At 37.6% G+C, this 16,904-nt stretch overlaps 1 protein-coding gene across 18 annotated transcripts in view; it reads right to left on the bottom strand.

Annotated features, from left to right (window-relative positions):
• The window catches only part of mtd (mustard), a 509,755-nt gene that overhangs the window by 80,207 nt on the left and 412,644 nt on the right, over window positions 1-16,904 (bottom strand). Inside the window, exon 1 of one of the 18 annotated variants that reach the window (XM_065235342.1) lies at window positions 11,629-11,729. The exons of 16 other annotated variants lie outside the window; for them this stretch is intronic. In XM_065235342.1, the coding sequence (XP_065091414.1) occupies window positions 11,629-11,667 (39 nt within the window). In that variant the 5' untranslated portion in view covers window positions 11,668-11,729. Of the gene's footprint in view, window positions 1-11,030; window positions 11,603-11,628; window positions 11,730-16,904 lie in introns of those variants that run through there. One more of the 18 variants, XM_065235341.1, reaches the window with a different exon arrangement.

Genomic DNA, 16,904 nt, shown 5'->3' with positions numbered 1-16,904 from the left:
AGCACCGAAGCGTGACTCGTGTCGTCTCTTTCTCTTTAGGTGCTCCCCAGTCGCGGGCACCAATACTACGTCTGCCGACCGGCACAGATAAGCGGAACGAACACTTTTGTCGCACGTGGTGGTGAGCACTGCCGGAGGCATAGAAATAGTCAGTTCACAATGCGCCCACGCATTCTGGATCTCTTGGAAGATTGGAAATCACCTGAATTATTGTTTGTCACTAAAGTATCCTCCCGGAGTGGTGAAAATTGACTAAACCTTACACGATTGCATGCGGCTTAATTCCGAGAGAGGACGATTTGACTGCTGGTGCCCCCCGCAGATTGCGTCACCATCGGAGTCAGTTGTAATTAGAGAGCAGTCATATGGAAATTGAAACCATTTCTGCGGCGTCAGTTTGAGGTGTTAGCCATGCAAACGAGTCTAAACGGTTGTTGTTGTGTAATGGGATGATGTCTCTTGCTGTAGCACTCATTACGAATGAATGTTCAGTCAAACTTCGGTTCCTATCGGTATCAAGTTGAAGCAGGCTTGATGTGCTCGGTCTACAACATCAAGTACAATTTAAGATGGTCTCCGGTACCGTCATGGTAGATGGTCCAGCGTCGTGTGACATATCAAATCATGTCTACAAGATGGTTAGCGTTTCAAAACACTCTGAGATCATCTTTGGACATTAACCAGTAATACCGGATTCCCGTTGTCAGGTCGAACACTGGTTTAGAATACCTTTATCATTGAATCACATCATTTCATTTGCAAAAAATGGATTAAGTTGAAAGGGTTGACGCGGAGCTAAATACAGGGTGCGTGACGAATTTTTGCAGTAAATTTCAAATAGTAATTTCTCTTGCTTGTGCATCATGATTTAGATATATTTGGCAGCACTGGATAGCTTATACTTTTAGGTGTAAGATTTAAACAAACAATGTTGAGTAAACGTAAAGATGTCGAAACAAGAGAGCAATCTGTCAGCCGTTGTCGCTTTGTTGCGCGCCGGAGTATGCATGAAAGAAATAATTCGGTCGGTAAATGTGTCTGAAAGAACAGTGTATAATATTAAAAAAGGCTTGGGAAAGTGATAAGACGGAGCACCTGCTCATACTGCTAATAAAGCACGGAAATGGCTTACGGAAAATATTTCGTAAATTTGGGAGGAAGAAATTTGGCCCCCAAGCAGTCCCGATATCAATCCGTTGGATTATTTTGTATATGGCGTCGTCCAACGGGATACCAATAGAACCCCTCACACCACACTTAAGTCACTAAAAGCTAAAATCAAGGCAGTGATGACATCTATGGATCGAAACATTTCAAAACGTGCATACTGCAGTTTCCGGAAGCGTCTAACTACAGTCGTCGAAAGGGAAGGCAATTTTTTTGAATAAATTCACTTACAACTTCCACATGTTGCGAAAGAAAAAAATCGCACAAAATTCATTGCTAGAATAACTAACTGGTGTATTTTTTCTCAAATATGCCATTTACTGCAAAAATTCGTCACGCACCCTGTAAGTTCGTAGAATTCTTGATGCTCTGTATACAGGTATACCTCGTATACGTAACTGTCACTTTTCACATCGATCGTAATTTTTTCACAAGCATCAATTCAATAATACAAGTAAAGTGGCCAATTAATTTTCATGGTTAAATTCTCGGTTTGTATAGCAAAAATCGAAAGCATTTAAATAATTGCACTATGACAATATTTTCGAGAAAGTTAATGAATATGCCCTTATGTGATTTCAAAACGCCAGAATTTAAAAAGTACTAATATAATCTTTTGTAATGTCACTTAGCCGAAAGCAATCGGTCTGAATGGGTAATTTTACCGAATTTTAGAGCGAGAGATTGAATTAAAAAATTGTTTTAGAAATATTGAACTTGATACAAAAAATCTCGGTGCAAGAAAATGTTTCAACAAATCGTGATCTGAGTAATACCCGTTGCAACCAGGCCACCATTGGCACGGCCTCTAATATTTAAATACATCCGCTTGATTGGCTTAAACTGATGAAAAAAATAGATTGCAACTTTTCTTAGCTAAAATTAATGGACGCCTCGCTCACCAAGGGGCCTTACAGTTTAAAAAAAAAGTAGAATTTATAGCAAGTCTTGACATATTAATCATGTTTAGTCTTTCAAATTGCATTCGGAACCCTCCTGCAAACATCGCGTATTATGAAGAGGAAGGATAGGGCTATCATTCGAAATGGATTTTTTGTGTGGCCATCTTGGATTTTATCAAAAAAACGTATTTTTCTCTTTGTTCGCAACCACCAATTTTGATTCTGAGGTGTGCTTAGAAACATTCAACAGATTAAGTGAGCAATGACATTAACACTATGAAACAAACAAAAAAAAATCTATAACAAGCTTCACAATTTTTCACGCATGACGTGATGAAACCAAATATGGCGGCCAAATCCAAGATGGCTGTCAAACAATTTCCATTTCGAATGAAAGCCCTATCCTTCCATATGATAATTCAAAGATTTAACATGGTAAATATGTCAAGAATTGCTGGAAATTCAACTTTTTTGAAAATTTTAAGGTCCCTTGGCGAACGAGGGGTCCATTAATTTGAGCTAACGAAAGTAGAAATCTCATTTTTTCAGCAAGCAGATATATTTAAATATTTAAAGACCATGTTTCAATGGCTGCCTGTTTTTAACGAGAATTACTCATCTCTACTAATAGAAATCTGAAAATTTGTTTAGAGTCTAGGAATAAGATTGTTTTCGAGATGTGTGACTTATATTACTTAGATTTTGCCTATTTTCAACTATCACAAAACGAGGAATTTTGAAAAATTTCCAAAATATCTGATTTGAAAAACCCTTATCGTGATGGTTCCTGAAAAAAAAAACAATCAATGTACTAATAATTTGAAGAACTGTTTAATGAAATTAGAACAAAAAAAATTATCGAACTGCTGAATTATTTCTACTAAATTCTGAGAAACCTCGAAGAAAAATTCAACGAAGTTCTGACTAGAATCCCCAAATAATTCTGAAATTAAATCCAAAGGAATTCTTTGAAGAATCCAAAGGGAGTTATGAGAAAAACTTCGGGGAGAATTGTCAGGGTGATTTTGAGGAGAATTTTATGCGGATGGCGAAGAGAGTTGCAGTTTAATTTTGAGGATAATTTCATGAGAAATTGGTTGAGTAAAGGTCGGCTGTACATGTAAACCAAATATTTATTGCATTGAAGGTTAGTTGCATTTCCTATCAGCCTCCGCAGCGAATACCACAGAGAATGCTATTAGTTGTCCTTGCAGACGATGCAATGATTTTTTTTATATTTTTTGTTTGTTTCATGTATTGTCTACGCTTTCAAGTATTCAAGCAAACATTTACCATGCGTTTTATTTATAACATTGTACAACGACGGACATACTTGTCACGATTCTTTTCAATTACCGTTCAGTAGAAAAAGCAAACGAAATAGAGTATGAGAGGTAATGAGCTCTTCTTATTCGCTATTAGCCCAATAGCAGTGTAGAAAGCACAGGTCAGATCATCGCTATGTTCGTGGTTCGAGTCCAGTCGGTTACCTTTTTTCTATATTTTTTTTTTTCGACAAGGTTCATTTAATCTAATACACATTTTTCTTACTCCATTTTCCTGCATTGGACCGCAGGTTGGTATATCTCATCCTCCGTTCATGCGGTCTCCAGTAACACCCTGCGATGATGAATCCTTCATGATTGTAAGCAAATCATACATCCCCTGCATGGGTTTAAAAGTGGAAACTATGTGTGATTTCGGCTAATCAGTCTAAGACTCTAATTTAGAGTGACACGTTTGATATCCGTCCCAATTCAAGGGTGAACTTAAGGATAATTTCAAAGAAATACTGAGGAAGATTAAGGCGAACTTTAAGGAAGTTCCGAGAAGAATACAAAAGGAATCGTACTTTGAGCTAAATTTGAAAAATGGCTAATTTCAAGAAAATTCTAGGGTACTCTGAGGAGAATTCCAAGGTTTTCTGACGAGAATCTGAACTATTTCTAAAAAGAGTTTTCGTAAATCTCAAATAAAGTTTTTAATAGAATTTCAAATGAATTGTAAAGGCATTCGCATTCCATCTGGAGTGGAGTATGGAAGTCACTTTGAATAACTGATAAGTCAATAAATCATAAAAAATACTGAATAACTAATTGCAACTATGCATCAAAATGAGCAAGTATTTAATTAAGTAGAGAATATTTATGTTTAACTCATTGATTATGGAACGCTGGGGTAAACATTTCATTAAATATTTTAAGAGCTGTAAGGTATTTGAGAATGTCTGCTCCATTGATATATAAATAATTAAAATATTATTAAATTGCACGTAATGTGTGAATCTGTGATACAACTACTAACTACAGGATCGTCCCGTTTTTAGCAGCACGACCTCATCAGCATTATTTTTCCTCAAATTTGGCCTCTTGGAGTCTGGATAATATTACTTGAAATACCAAGCCTCTCTAATCCTAAAAAAGGTCTAGTGAAAGCATCAACTTGGGCTAAAACCTATTATGCGATACCCAAAATCATATGAGAATTCAAAAACCACTTCAATGGTAGTCATTTGGAGTACCCTGGACTACGCCGGCCACATCCGGGCATGTTTCGGGTATCCCCGAAAAAGTGGATAATTTCTGACAAGGGTTAAAATCCATCACGCGATACCTCAAATCACTTTTGTTGGAATTTCTAAAAATAATAAGAGTTAGATCTCAGCATATGTGGGTTAACACTAGCGTACACAGTTCAAAAGTAATTCGCACTGCAGTATGAGTTCGCATCCAAATGAGCTCTAATTTTGGGTGGTTTTAAATCGTTGATGAAATATCGATATATTGAATCCTCCAACTGAGCATACTATCAATGAAAATTGGTCGATTTTTATGAGTTTACAGCTGGAATGTTAGTTAGACGCTGTGAGTGTGAGTACGTGAAGATGCATAACAATCTCACAATTCCACACCTGTGTTTATTCCCTCATGAGAATAATAGAAATAAATTTTCTTTCTAACATATCGGGAGAGATCTTTCCTTTATTTTTTTCTTAATTTTCATTCCACTATTTATGAAACATAAAATGCTAGGTGCGGGAGGGTCCACCAGGGCACCCAACTGAAGCGAAATGGATGGGGAGAGTGGAAATGCCAACTCCCTGTCTTTAACATTTCTTGAAAAGAGGGTAGGCTCTTCTCCCCACTTATTGGGACATCCTCCCGTTGGATGGCCTGTTTTTTGACCGGTTGTGTGATCCTGTTGTTGATACGTATTTCGACTAAAATGTGTCAAGGATACCAAAATTAATTATGCGGCTTTTGAGAGACGTCCATAGTTTCAGGGAAGTCCAAACGAACTAGTCAGAGTCAGCACGCCCTGCAGAACAGGCCAGAATTAAGTATTAACTAGATGGCCATGGGATCCGGACCGAGAGTCAATTGTATGCGTAAGGAGCATTGCAGCGATAATGTAGTGTGTCAACAACACCCCGGTGCCAAACGATCCTACCATTCTTCAGATGTATCTGCAATCACAGTTGTTTCTCCCGCAGAACACCCCGGTACGATTGATGGTTCACCAATCAGTCAGCCGTACAGCTCATTCTATGGACTGAACTCGGATTCGATTTACTGTGGAGGTCTCTCTACGCTCTTTCGCAACTGTTCGTATCATCTACGGCTAAAGCAATATTAAGAAAGGTGTTGATTGTAGCATTGCTCGAAGAGTATGATGATATTGCAGACAAGGTTCAACTTCCACTTGCCGGTTGGGTACTTGGTTTCCGCAAACGTCTGCCAGAATGATGCACGGTAGAGAACAATCTCTCATCTCCTGGATGGACAGCTTCTGCCATCAGTCACACTTCTCCTTCTCGCGGAGGGGCTAATATTCGAGTGCCATTTTCTTGAAGCGAATGACCGACAACCAGCTCGTTGAATATTATATTGGAATTAAGTTACACGACTTTTTTCCGTCCTTGACTTGAAAATGTAAACACACAATCTCAAAAGTCATAAGTGCAGGGTTGCCAAACTCATGGGTTACTGAGCCTGATAGCTTGATTGCCACACTTTGGCCATTCAAAACAACGCTTATGACGCTTTTCGGCACAGATAAAGTACTCGGAACAGATTGGGATGTGCAGAGTTGAGCACCCCTTGGATAATCCTCAACTCAACCCCATTGTGGAAACATGATGTCTTGGAAAATGTTTTTAATTTAAAAAAACTAAGCAACTCTTTTCAAGGCGTTGCTGTTTCCCGAGCTATTTGTGTCAGTTATCTGGAAAACTTGCTTGTGTATCGCATGCCGTTGTAAGAACAGCCAATACATGTCTTGTAATAATATATCCAGAGGGTGTGATAAATCCGAACTTACATTTTTAGTTCATCCCATTTGTGATGCGTGCCTTGAACTCTCTACATAGTTTGCTATGAATTCTCTTTTGGATTACTTCGGAATTATATTCTAAACTACCTATGAATCCTCCTTGCAAATCACTTAAAGGTCTCCCTTGGAATTCACCTCAGAATCCGCATGTATAACTCGTAAAAACTTCCATCCATTTTTCTCAAATCTGCATTGGAAATCTCCTCGGAATACTTATATAAGGTCCTTAAAACTCTGCGCAGAACTACTCAGAAAGCAATCCTTTTATTTAGAAGATTTCCTCACAATTTCATTGAAATTTTCTTCTAAAGTTCATGGTAATTTTCCGTGGAATTATCTATAGAAATTTCAATTGAATTCTCTTCTAAAGACTCTAGACTAAGAAGTACTAGAATCAGAAATTTCCACAAAGCCTACACCCAACCGAGGGATGTAAGATTCGCTTACAATTATGTTGGATTCATCATCAGAGGAAGTTAGTGGAGACCGCATGAACCGAGGATGCGATATACGTAGCTGCTGCGGTCCAATGCAAGAAAATTAGAGACCGAAAAGTGTAGTGTGTATTAGTGAGTGAAATTATTTATGTCGTAAAAACTAGGAAAAAGGTTGCCGACTGGACTCGAACCACGAACGTTGCGATTATCAAACCTGTGCTTTCTCCACTGCTCTCTCCATGCTTCTGATAAGGATAGCCTAAAAGCAAACACCAAGTGCTCATTTCCTCTCATACTCGACTTCGTATGCTTTTTCTGCTGGAGAGATTCAAGGCAAGTGTGTGCGTCATTCTACAATGCTATAAATAAAAAGCTTACTGGTATACTCGAAATCGTGGATAGAACACGAAGTAAAAAAGACGAAAAAAAACATTACAATGCCTGCAAGGTCAACTTCTAACATTCGCTGCGATGTTCATGAACAGAGGATGATAGGAAATGGAACTAACATTCATTGTAATAAATTTTGGGATTGCGTGTAAGAGTCTAGAAAATATTCCGATATTTTTCAAATCCAATTTTTTGTGGAATTGTGATGGTCTTCTTCCAGTTTTTAAATTTCTTAAAAGTGTCCATGCTTCAGAATGAGCTATTTTTTCAAGGCTCAGATTTTTTAAGTTTTTTCCATGTTCCAACATCTGAACGATTTTTCTTAGTTACAGATTTCTCCCTGGAAATCTTGAAAAGGAATACCGTACCGCAAAACCCAATGCCGGTAATCCAAACATTTCTAGGATGGTTTTGTTTTTATTAAATATTACATCTTCTTTGCAACGTAATAAATATACTTAATAATTCAGAACGATACTAAAAGAGCATGATAAAATTTACGAGCTGTTTTGAGTATGATACACGCACACTTATTCTGCTTTTAATTACCAAGCTATTACCAAGAATTGCGGAACTGTTCAGTAAAATTTTGGAAATCTGTATGAAAATGAAAATAGACAATTCAACCTTGAACTTGTGCAGGCTAGGTTATGGTGTCACCATTTTATGATAAAAATAAATAAAGTATGTTTATTTCGTTGATTTATTAGTGACATTTTACCGACTTTTTCCGCAATTCAAAATCTCAATAAAAATGGCTGACTCCAGTAGGCTTAGTCGGTAAAGGTGCAGTTATAAAGGAAGACCATGCTAAAGGTGGCTGGGTTCGATTCCCGGACCAGTCCAGGAATGTATCAGGTTGAACAATTTCTCGACATCCTTTGGTATATAGTATGTAACACAATAAAACTAATGCAAGTATGGAACAGGCATAAACAACTCTCAATCAAATGTGGAAGTGCTCAGCGAGATTTGGAGTAAAGTACCAGTGAGGTCGTAATAATGCCGAAAGAAAAAGTGCAGGCTTCGATAATCAACTTTTAAGAGTGTCGGGATTTGAGCCTTTACCGTCTCAGATGCAGGAGAATAGGAGTGTTTCCATTACATGTAACGAATGTCTTCAGGTGCGTTCCAACACTCATTTAGGATAACATTTCGTACCTCAATGAATACCTCGACGCATCGATTTAGTCGCCCGATTGAAAAAGGGAATCTTGAAAGTGGAAATCCATTACACTTTCCATGCATTATCTCTTTAATCTCAAAATCCCGATTTATTAGAGCATTCCGGAGTAGACGTTCTTTGAAGGATCAGGATTAGTTATTTGACTTACACGAAGCATTTCAAATAGGGGACATAAGATACATCAAGCAATTATTAAAAGGTCGCTAGAAACCACAGCCAGCAAGACTCCCAGCCACGCAAAACCTTTACTGAGTAGTACTGACTGCACAATCCCGTGTGAGGTCAAATTTCATGATTTCAAACATCTGACAAATATTTAAATTCAGGGGCACGAATAATAAATATTCTGCGACCTTGAAGCTTTAAACATTTTCAAGATTCTTCAAGATATGTTGTTGCTGGATTAGCGATGTTTGGGTCTCAATATAATGGCCAAGGATAAAATAATGAAACCATTTTCCAACTACAATAACTAGGTTCTTGGTAATTTACCATCTGATTTTTCTTGCTTTTGAAATCTCCAACATAAGCTCCATATTTTACTACATATTAATAAGATTCAGGGACAAACTTGAGAAATTTCGGCCTATTTTTTTTAATGCTGGGAGTTAAAAGTTCGAGTTCCCTAAGACAAATGAATTTAGAAATTTGAGCGGCCTGGAGTAATTTTCGACATTGTAAACATATGGAATATCAACAGTCCTTTAAAAAAATGCTTCTGAAACATGAAAAACTTTTTATGACCTTGGATATAGAGTTCTATTTTTTAAAACCTAGACTTGGATAATTCCAGTTTCTGCGACAAAAATTTGGTTTCAAATATTTGTAAACATGGTTTCAAAGATTTACAACATGGCTTCAAAGGTTTATAAATTTCTGGCGTCGAGAGCTTGACATTTTTTCAATACAATTTTTTGACACCTCAGGCTTAGAAAACGTTCAAGATCACAAAGTGGAAAAACCTATATTGGATCTAGATTTTTTTCGAAACCTCAAAAAATTTGTGATAGGTCTTGTAAATTTCGAGACCACAGATCTATAATCTGGACAAATTTTAAAGATAACGGACTTGAATCTAGATCTAGACCACGGAGTTGAAGAAAATAGCGATTCCGTCAACATCAATTAGACAGTTAATTTTCCAGTCTGTTCGCAACTCTTTTGGTCAGACTTAATATGCTGAATTTTAACGAATCTTTTTGCAACAAAGTGTTACCAAATCAAGCTGTGATTTGATGTGATTTTTGGAAGGAAAATTCTTTATTCTCAACATTGATCGAAAAGAAGTGACCTTACGGACATTTTGGTGAAAAAATTGACTTTTTAGTGACTGACATGAAACAAGTGATCCAGACACTAACACAGTGTCCTGCTACCAGCCCTGCATTCCATGATCTTCTTAGATTGAAACTATTTTCTAGTATTGCTTTCTTACGTCTCGACCTCATTTATTATTATAAACATTGAAATTGTGCGCAATTGATTAAATATCACATTGATGACACCACAAGCCTTTTTTAATTCGTTTAATTAGTTCAGGCTCATTTGATTTATAAAACTCTACGGTGCTAATTAAAACAATTTATGAAAAAATATGCGTCCTAAATGAGTGCATTTCTTCCTGGGAGGCGACTGCTTCCTGCATAATTCAACCCGAAGATAACCTCTAATACAAGCCATCGCCAAAACAAAAATACCATTTAAATTTAATGCATAATCTAACAACCTTCCGATCGTTTAAAAAAGCTTAAAACGCCTGATCAAACTCTTCTTCAAACAACACCTTCAAATCCACCCCGTCGTTGTCGTCTTCGTCACGTTGTTCGTCACTTGCTTGCTCATTTGTTAATCCAAATATACTCTGCACCGACACTTAATTATGCATTCATCGGATACGACTTTTGAGCGAAGGAACACTCTTGTCAATAGTAATAATACCAATATAAAGAGGCTACCGTTTCGTCGTTCGGAGCTCAACAGCTTGACCTTCCTCCACTACTGCTGCGCTGCACTGTGGCACCAAATGCCTCTTCTTCATTTTGGACCTGCTCAATTGTTGGTACGAGTTTGTTTGATTTCTCCGTGTTTATGCTAATTTTCACGCAAACGAAGTGTGGCAACTGTATGGTTAATAAAGTTGTCCGAAAACGTATCGAAAAAGGGGCAGAATGTTCCACTTGCTCGGTGCGAGTTTATTTTGGAAGATAAAAGGTGCAAAACATTTGGAAATGGGTTCTAAAAATAACAGATTTAGTAATCAGCTGTGGAAATTTTGATTGCGTTATGAAAATAATGTAATATTCCATGTATCTCAACTTAACACGTACAGTCGTCAGCAGGGTTCAATTGGCTAGATTGATAAAAATGATCATCTGTCACCAAAACAGCTCAATTCACATAACTGCGCAGGGTAGTTCCTTAGCACCTAATTCGGCTAGTTTTTTTTTTTTTTAACGAGATAATACGATGAATGGATGGGTGATGAAATGACAGTCAACTCATCCCAACACTATGTTGAAGGGACCATCTAGTAAAGCATACCGCGATGCAAAGGAGAGACAGAAGACTGTTTTTCTATCGAGTGTGATGCCAAACGTAACATGCAACAATGTTTACCTTGGTTTTGATATACCGGGTCAAGCGATTGATTTTAGATTTTGACATGGTGCTGTGTTTCTGTGTGTGTCGATATAGATGCAAAACTCTCTATCGGTATTTGGTTGCAGCTGTACGATAACAATTAACAAACATTCACAAATCACTGTTTTCTCACTGGTTTCGTTTTGGTATTTGGATCACGAAAATAAAACAAGATCACAGCTTCTTCAAGGTTGTGATCACTCTCCTCTTTTGTCGGGCAAACAACAACAACAACAACAGCATAACCTGTTACAATTTCTCGTCGAAATTGGTAGCTATTGGCTCGTTTTGATCCGTTCTTCGAAGTTCTGCTACTGATTAAAACTGCTTTTTCCCTTCACCATAATTTGGTCATAGCTGCCAAGCCGTAGTACGGAAAAAGGTAACAGCAGTCCCTTGCTTTTTGGGAAGCAAATTTCTTTTCCTTAACAGGCAACTGAATAGCACACGCACACACGCTCACAAATCAGGCGTAGAAAATGGGTAAGAAGCTACAGAGAGTTACCGAAGGTTGGTTAGTTAGCAGCAAATTACGGAAAGCAAAATCAACATAGTAGTAAGCGTAAACCGTTACATCTTTGGATTTTTTGCCATGCCTCCAGGGATTCCACATGAATTTAAATCACTGTTGCAATTTGAACGAAAAACTTTCACGGAAACACTCTTCACAATCCAATGGAAACTGTCAAAAAAACAAACACACCCGTTCTTCGTTGGCATTCGTGCGCAAACTGTGGGCAACTCGCTTGCTCTTCCGTGCAAAACCGAGTGAGGCGGTGAGCGACCGTTGTCGACTCGGGCTCGATCGTCGATCTCGAAAAATTGTTTCTTTTTTACTTTTCTTATTCAAGAAACCTCACAAAGCTGAACGAATTACTACACCACTAACCAGCAGCAGCGAAAAACATTGGCAATGCAAAAACAAAATAAAATGGTTAAGCCATCCAATGATCCAAGTGAGAGTGCGGAGAAGAATAGTTCTCAGTCAGGAGGGATGATAGAAGCTCGCACACCGCAGCCACCGTGATCAACTCTTCGGTCGTCTTTCGCGCGATCGAATGGACGTCAGTGGATCGCTGCCAGCCGACCTAAAGTCTCTGTAGCAGCTCTGTGTTGTAGCGGTTCGACACTGTAGGTACCTTCAGTAATAAGATCTATACATATTCGTGTTTAGTGTTGCGCAGTGTAGAAAGAAGCATCACAAGAGGAGCGTAGGTACCTGCTACTACTACTATACATTGATGCTGCTCGATGGTTGTAATAAAAACCAATCATGTACGAGCAGGGAATGCGACCAACTGTGTGTATAGATGCATTGAAAAAAATAAATAAAAAAAAGCAAAACAAAAACAGACTACAGAAATCTCTCCATTTAGGCGGTAGGTGGTACCGTCCACCTATCGCTATTTCTCGGCTGTCCTTCAACCAATGACGCTGATTTTTCGTACGTGATATTTACAGGAATTCTCGTGGTTTTAGAACGAGGTAAAATCGATGGTCGTGTTACGCTGAATCTTGATCCCAACGTGTGGTATCTACTTAATTGACCAATGTTTGCGTGTAGTTAGCAAAATGGTAACATTATTAACGGTATTTAAAATCTATTCAAAATTGGTTGATAAATACAGATGGACGCATTCTACGCTTTTGAATGAGGTAATTACGTCATATCTCACTGGGATCTAACGCTAGAGAGTCATATTGTCATTGGCATAGCCAGTGGGGGCAAGAGCACCCACCCTCCTAACTCAGCATCTAAATATGTTTTTTTTTTAATTTGATGGTTCAAGATTCTAAGTTCAAGTTTCAAGCCTCCAAATTATTATTTTTTTGTCATGGTTCCTTAACCTCGAAATTTGCATAAGATGTAGATATATTTCATTTTTTGGAGGCCATTAGATCGAACGTTATAGGGCTGCTTTTTTCATGAGACCCACATATTAGATAACGAATATTGATGTACGATTTTTTAAATCATTGACAAAAAAAAAATGATTTTTATGTTCTTGACCTCGAAATAGATTATTGCATTCAACATCTTAAAGATTCAGGGACTTATTTAAATTGCCAAGACTCTAAGACCAGGATTGTAAAGACTTGGAAAAATTTTCCCCTAAATGGGACTTACAGAAATATTGAGAATTCTTCGCATATCCTAGACAGTACTAACAGAGTAGGTGACCACAGTAATTAACAATGTCCAACAATTTAAAAAAAAAACCCAACTGTCCAACAATTCAAATCACGTCTTTCAGATAATCTCTCACAATACCAGGTTACTCAGAAAATATTCCAAAGATTCAGGTGATCAGAATTTGCTATGAATACCTCTAGACATTTTGTCAAAACATCAGAATGATAAGGTATGATACCTGAAGATTAACAACTATCCGACAACGCAAGTCTCTCTCCAGGCGGCTCAGACATTATTCCAAAGACCTTGTTATTCAGGTATTTACAACTGTCCTACAATTAAAATGACACTTCAGATGTTCTCATATGATACCATTCTATTATAGCAAGATATTCTGAAGATATCAATACAAATCACATCTCTGATATTTTCTCAAATGATACCAGCTAACTCAGAAAATATTCCAAAAAATTTGAAATGATCAAGGATATTCTGATCTACTACTTCAAACTAGGGGAACAGGATTTTTCAGTAATCAAAGGAACACATCTTAGTCCTTGTTACTTTTTATGCCTTGTTGATAGTGATAAGTCCTCGGGTTGCCTGGACCGAGGATGATCTTGAAACAAGGAATAAATGAGTTAGTTAGTCTTCATCTATGTGAATCCTAATCTTCTACTCGTTGTTCTCTAGTTTTAAGTGGTTAAGACTAGGGTTCTGATGCATGGTCATTATCGGTGTCATTCCTTAATTTTGATGCTAAGGAATCCAATTTTGACTGACAAAGGGGCGCGCCTTTGGAGGGTATTCCAACACTTCGAAGGTTATAAATAGCGGGACCTTTCAATTAGATCCGGATCCTTGCGATAAATGCGAGAATGACAACTGTAAAAAAAAATCGAATACTTCATCATTTCTCAATAGTGATGGAGTAATACGACATGCACTAAACTAAGGACACGGGCTATACTATATACTACTATAGTATATACAATAGATGAAATTACTGGTCGCAGTGGTGTTAGGTCCCGAACAGAGGAAAAAAAAAATTGCTCAGATATTATCGCAATGACCTTCAGGTGATCCAATGCATTGATGAACACCGCTGGAAGTTTTCAGGATGATCAGGTATTATTCTCAGAAAATATTCTAAATAATCTGAAAATTATTCTGAAGATCTCTAATTGCTTAAGAAAACAAATTATGTCTCTAAGATATTCTCGCAAGAAAATGGTTGATCTTGAATTATTCAAAAACATTCAGATGATCAAGGCCTGCATCATGTTCTCTTGATAATTTGACGATTCATATAGTTTATAAGATATTTTTCTTATAAATATATTATATTCCAATACTGTTCAATAAATCATGCCTGCACCCAACCGGGGGATGTAAGATTCCCTTACAATTATGTGGGATTCATCATCAGAGGATGTTAGTGGAGACCGCATGAACCGAGGATGCGATATACCTAGCTGCGGTCCAATGCAAGAAAATTGGAGACAGAAAAATGTAGAGTGTATTAGTGAGGTAAATTAGTTATGTCGAAAAAAATGGAAACAGACTGCCGGCTGGGACTCGAACCACGAACGTTGCGATTTTTAGACCTGTGCTTTCTCCACTGCTTTCTCCATGCTTCTGAATATGGATAGCCTAAAAGCAAACATGAAGCGCTCATTCTCTCGCATATTCGACTTCGTATGCTTTTTCGGCTGGAGAGATTCGAGGCAAGTGTGTGCGTCGTTCTACAATGTTCTACAATGTGCGTCGTTCTACAAGCTTACTGGTATAGTCGAAAGCGTAGATAGAACACGAAATGAAAAAGACAAAAAACCATTACATCGCCTGTAAGGTCAACTTCTAACATTAGCTGGGATGTTCATGAACAGAGGATGATAGGATGTGAAACAAACATTCATTGTAATAAATTTTTGGTTTGCGTGTGGTATTCCAGAGACCATCAGATGATAAAAAACCTGCATCATGTTCTTTGTATATTTTTTCAAGACTTAAGGTCCATCTGGTTTTATTCTGGAGGTCTCCAACTGACATCATGAACATAAAAAAAAATGATTATTGCATACAGCATCTTAAAGATTCAGGGATTTATTCAAATTGCAAAGACTCTAAGACCAGGGTTGTATGGAATTGAAGAAATTTTCCAGTCACTGGGACATAAAGAAATAATCAAGATTTTTAACTGCATTTTAAAACATAATAGAAGTTTGTGGACTTGGTAATATTTTGAAATTTCTTAGAATTGGAATTTGTTTCACTCCGATGATTTTTTTTTGCGAATTTTGAGAGAAATTCAATTGGAATTTTTACCATTTCCTAGGCAGTAATAACATATAAGGTGACCTTCGCATTTAAGAAATAAAGATCCCGTTTATTTCTCGGATTTTTTCCGGTAGCAAAACATTTTTTTTTATCAAATTAACTTCTATATGTGTTTAATTAGGAATACCATTATGATTGATTTCAGTAACCCTAGATGCAAAGTTTAATTAGATTAAGTTAGATAAGTCCGAAATTTTAAATCTTCTTAAATGTATCAGGATTTTAAGCTACATGTAAATTATTCGAACGGTGCTAAGCCGTAATGATATATTGAATATGTTTTATGTATTTGTTATTTGTTTATTAATAATTCAACTGGCAATGAATGTCGAAATGAATTGAAATCAAACTAATTATTAGTGGTCAACGGTACGAAAGAGGCCAAGAAGCCGATGACGAAACACGTCAGCTGATGAATTGAAGTCGAAGAAGTTGTTGAACTGCCGGTGGATTGATCGCATTGGCTCATGTAGTGCATAATTTCTGCTCCGTCAAAAATAGTGATCCAAAAATAGAAAGTCACGTTGACGAAGAGGACTCTCGGGGGCGAACAGATTTAGCTGTGCCAGCAATGATGAACTGTCGATGTCTCCTAGAAGTAGCTTTCCAGCCAACCACCTCTAGTGGTTCGATGCTCAGAAAACGGCAACGCTCCTCGTACGGTGGCAGGTTTGTTGGGTCACGCCAACTGAGAAAACGAAGAGGATATCTTGCAAACTTCCGTTGAACGGATTTAATTAGCTTGACTCTAATAAAGACTGCACAAGTGAGCAGAGAAGTGACCTGCGGCATAGTGGATCACGGAACTCGGCGGCAATTTTGGAAAAAAAAGTTAAATTGACGATTAGGTCGGGTAATAATATAATTTTAGTGGATTTTGCATGTGAGTCTGCAATCCAATATGGCACCGAGGTCCTTTATATGCTTTAGACGAGCAAGACAATGTCCAGAAAGGACATGCTTAGTCATAGAAGATTGGACCATTTTTTCGATGATAGGAAATTATGTTACATTTTTGAAGCTTAGACTCATCCAAAATGTATGTCATGCATTTTGACTATTATGCTTTATCTTAAAGTTTTCAAGTATTTCAATGTTTCGGTTATGGTTCAATGTTAGTTCAAGTATTTTTCCTGGAATGTAATAAACTATGAAAATTCATAGCCCACTAGCACATGCTGATAGACGCTGATGCCCTGATTACAATATACTGGCTGCTTTTTGCACTAGCGCTAGCAAATCCGCATAGATGAAAACACCACATTAACCGATGACTTGCTCCTGCTTGCTGCAGAACCCAGTGCCACGCCGTCCGAAGTGGTAATGAGCAAAGGCATGATATCAGCGCTGTTTTATATCTTTTCAGGTTCAAGCAG

This window comes from Ochlerotatus camptorhynchus, unplaced genomic scaffold (assembly GCF_037179485.1).
Source record: "Ochlerotatus camptorhynchus isolate MF236.1 unplaced genomic scaffold, CSIRO-AGI_Acam_v1.1 ptg000472l, whole genome shotgun sequence".
Lineage (NCBI taxonomy): Eukaryota > Metazoa > Arthropoda > Insecta > Diptera > Culicidae > Ochlerotatus > Ochlerotatus camptorhynchus.
Note: the sequence above shows the minus strand (reverse complement) of the source record. Positions and strands in the feature narration are given on the sequence as shown.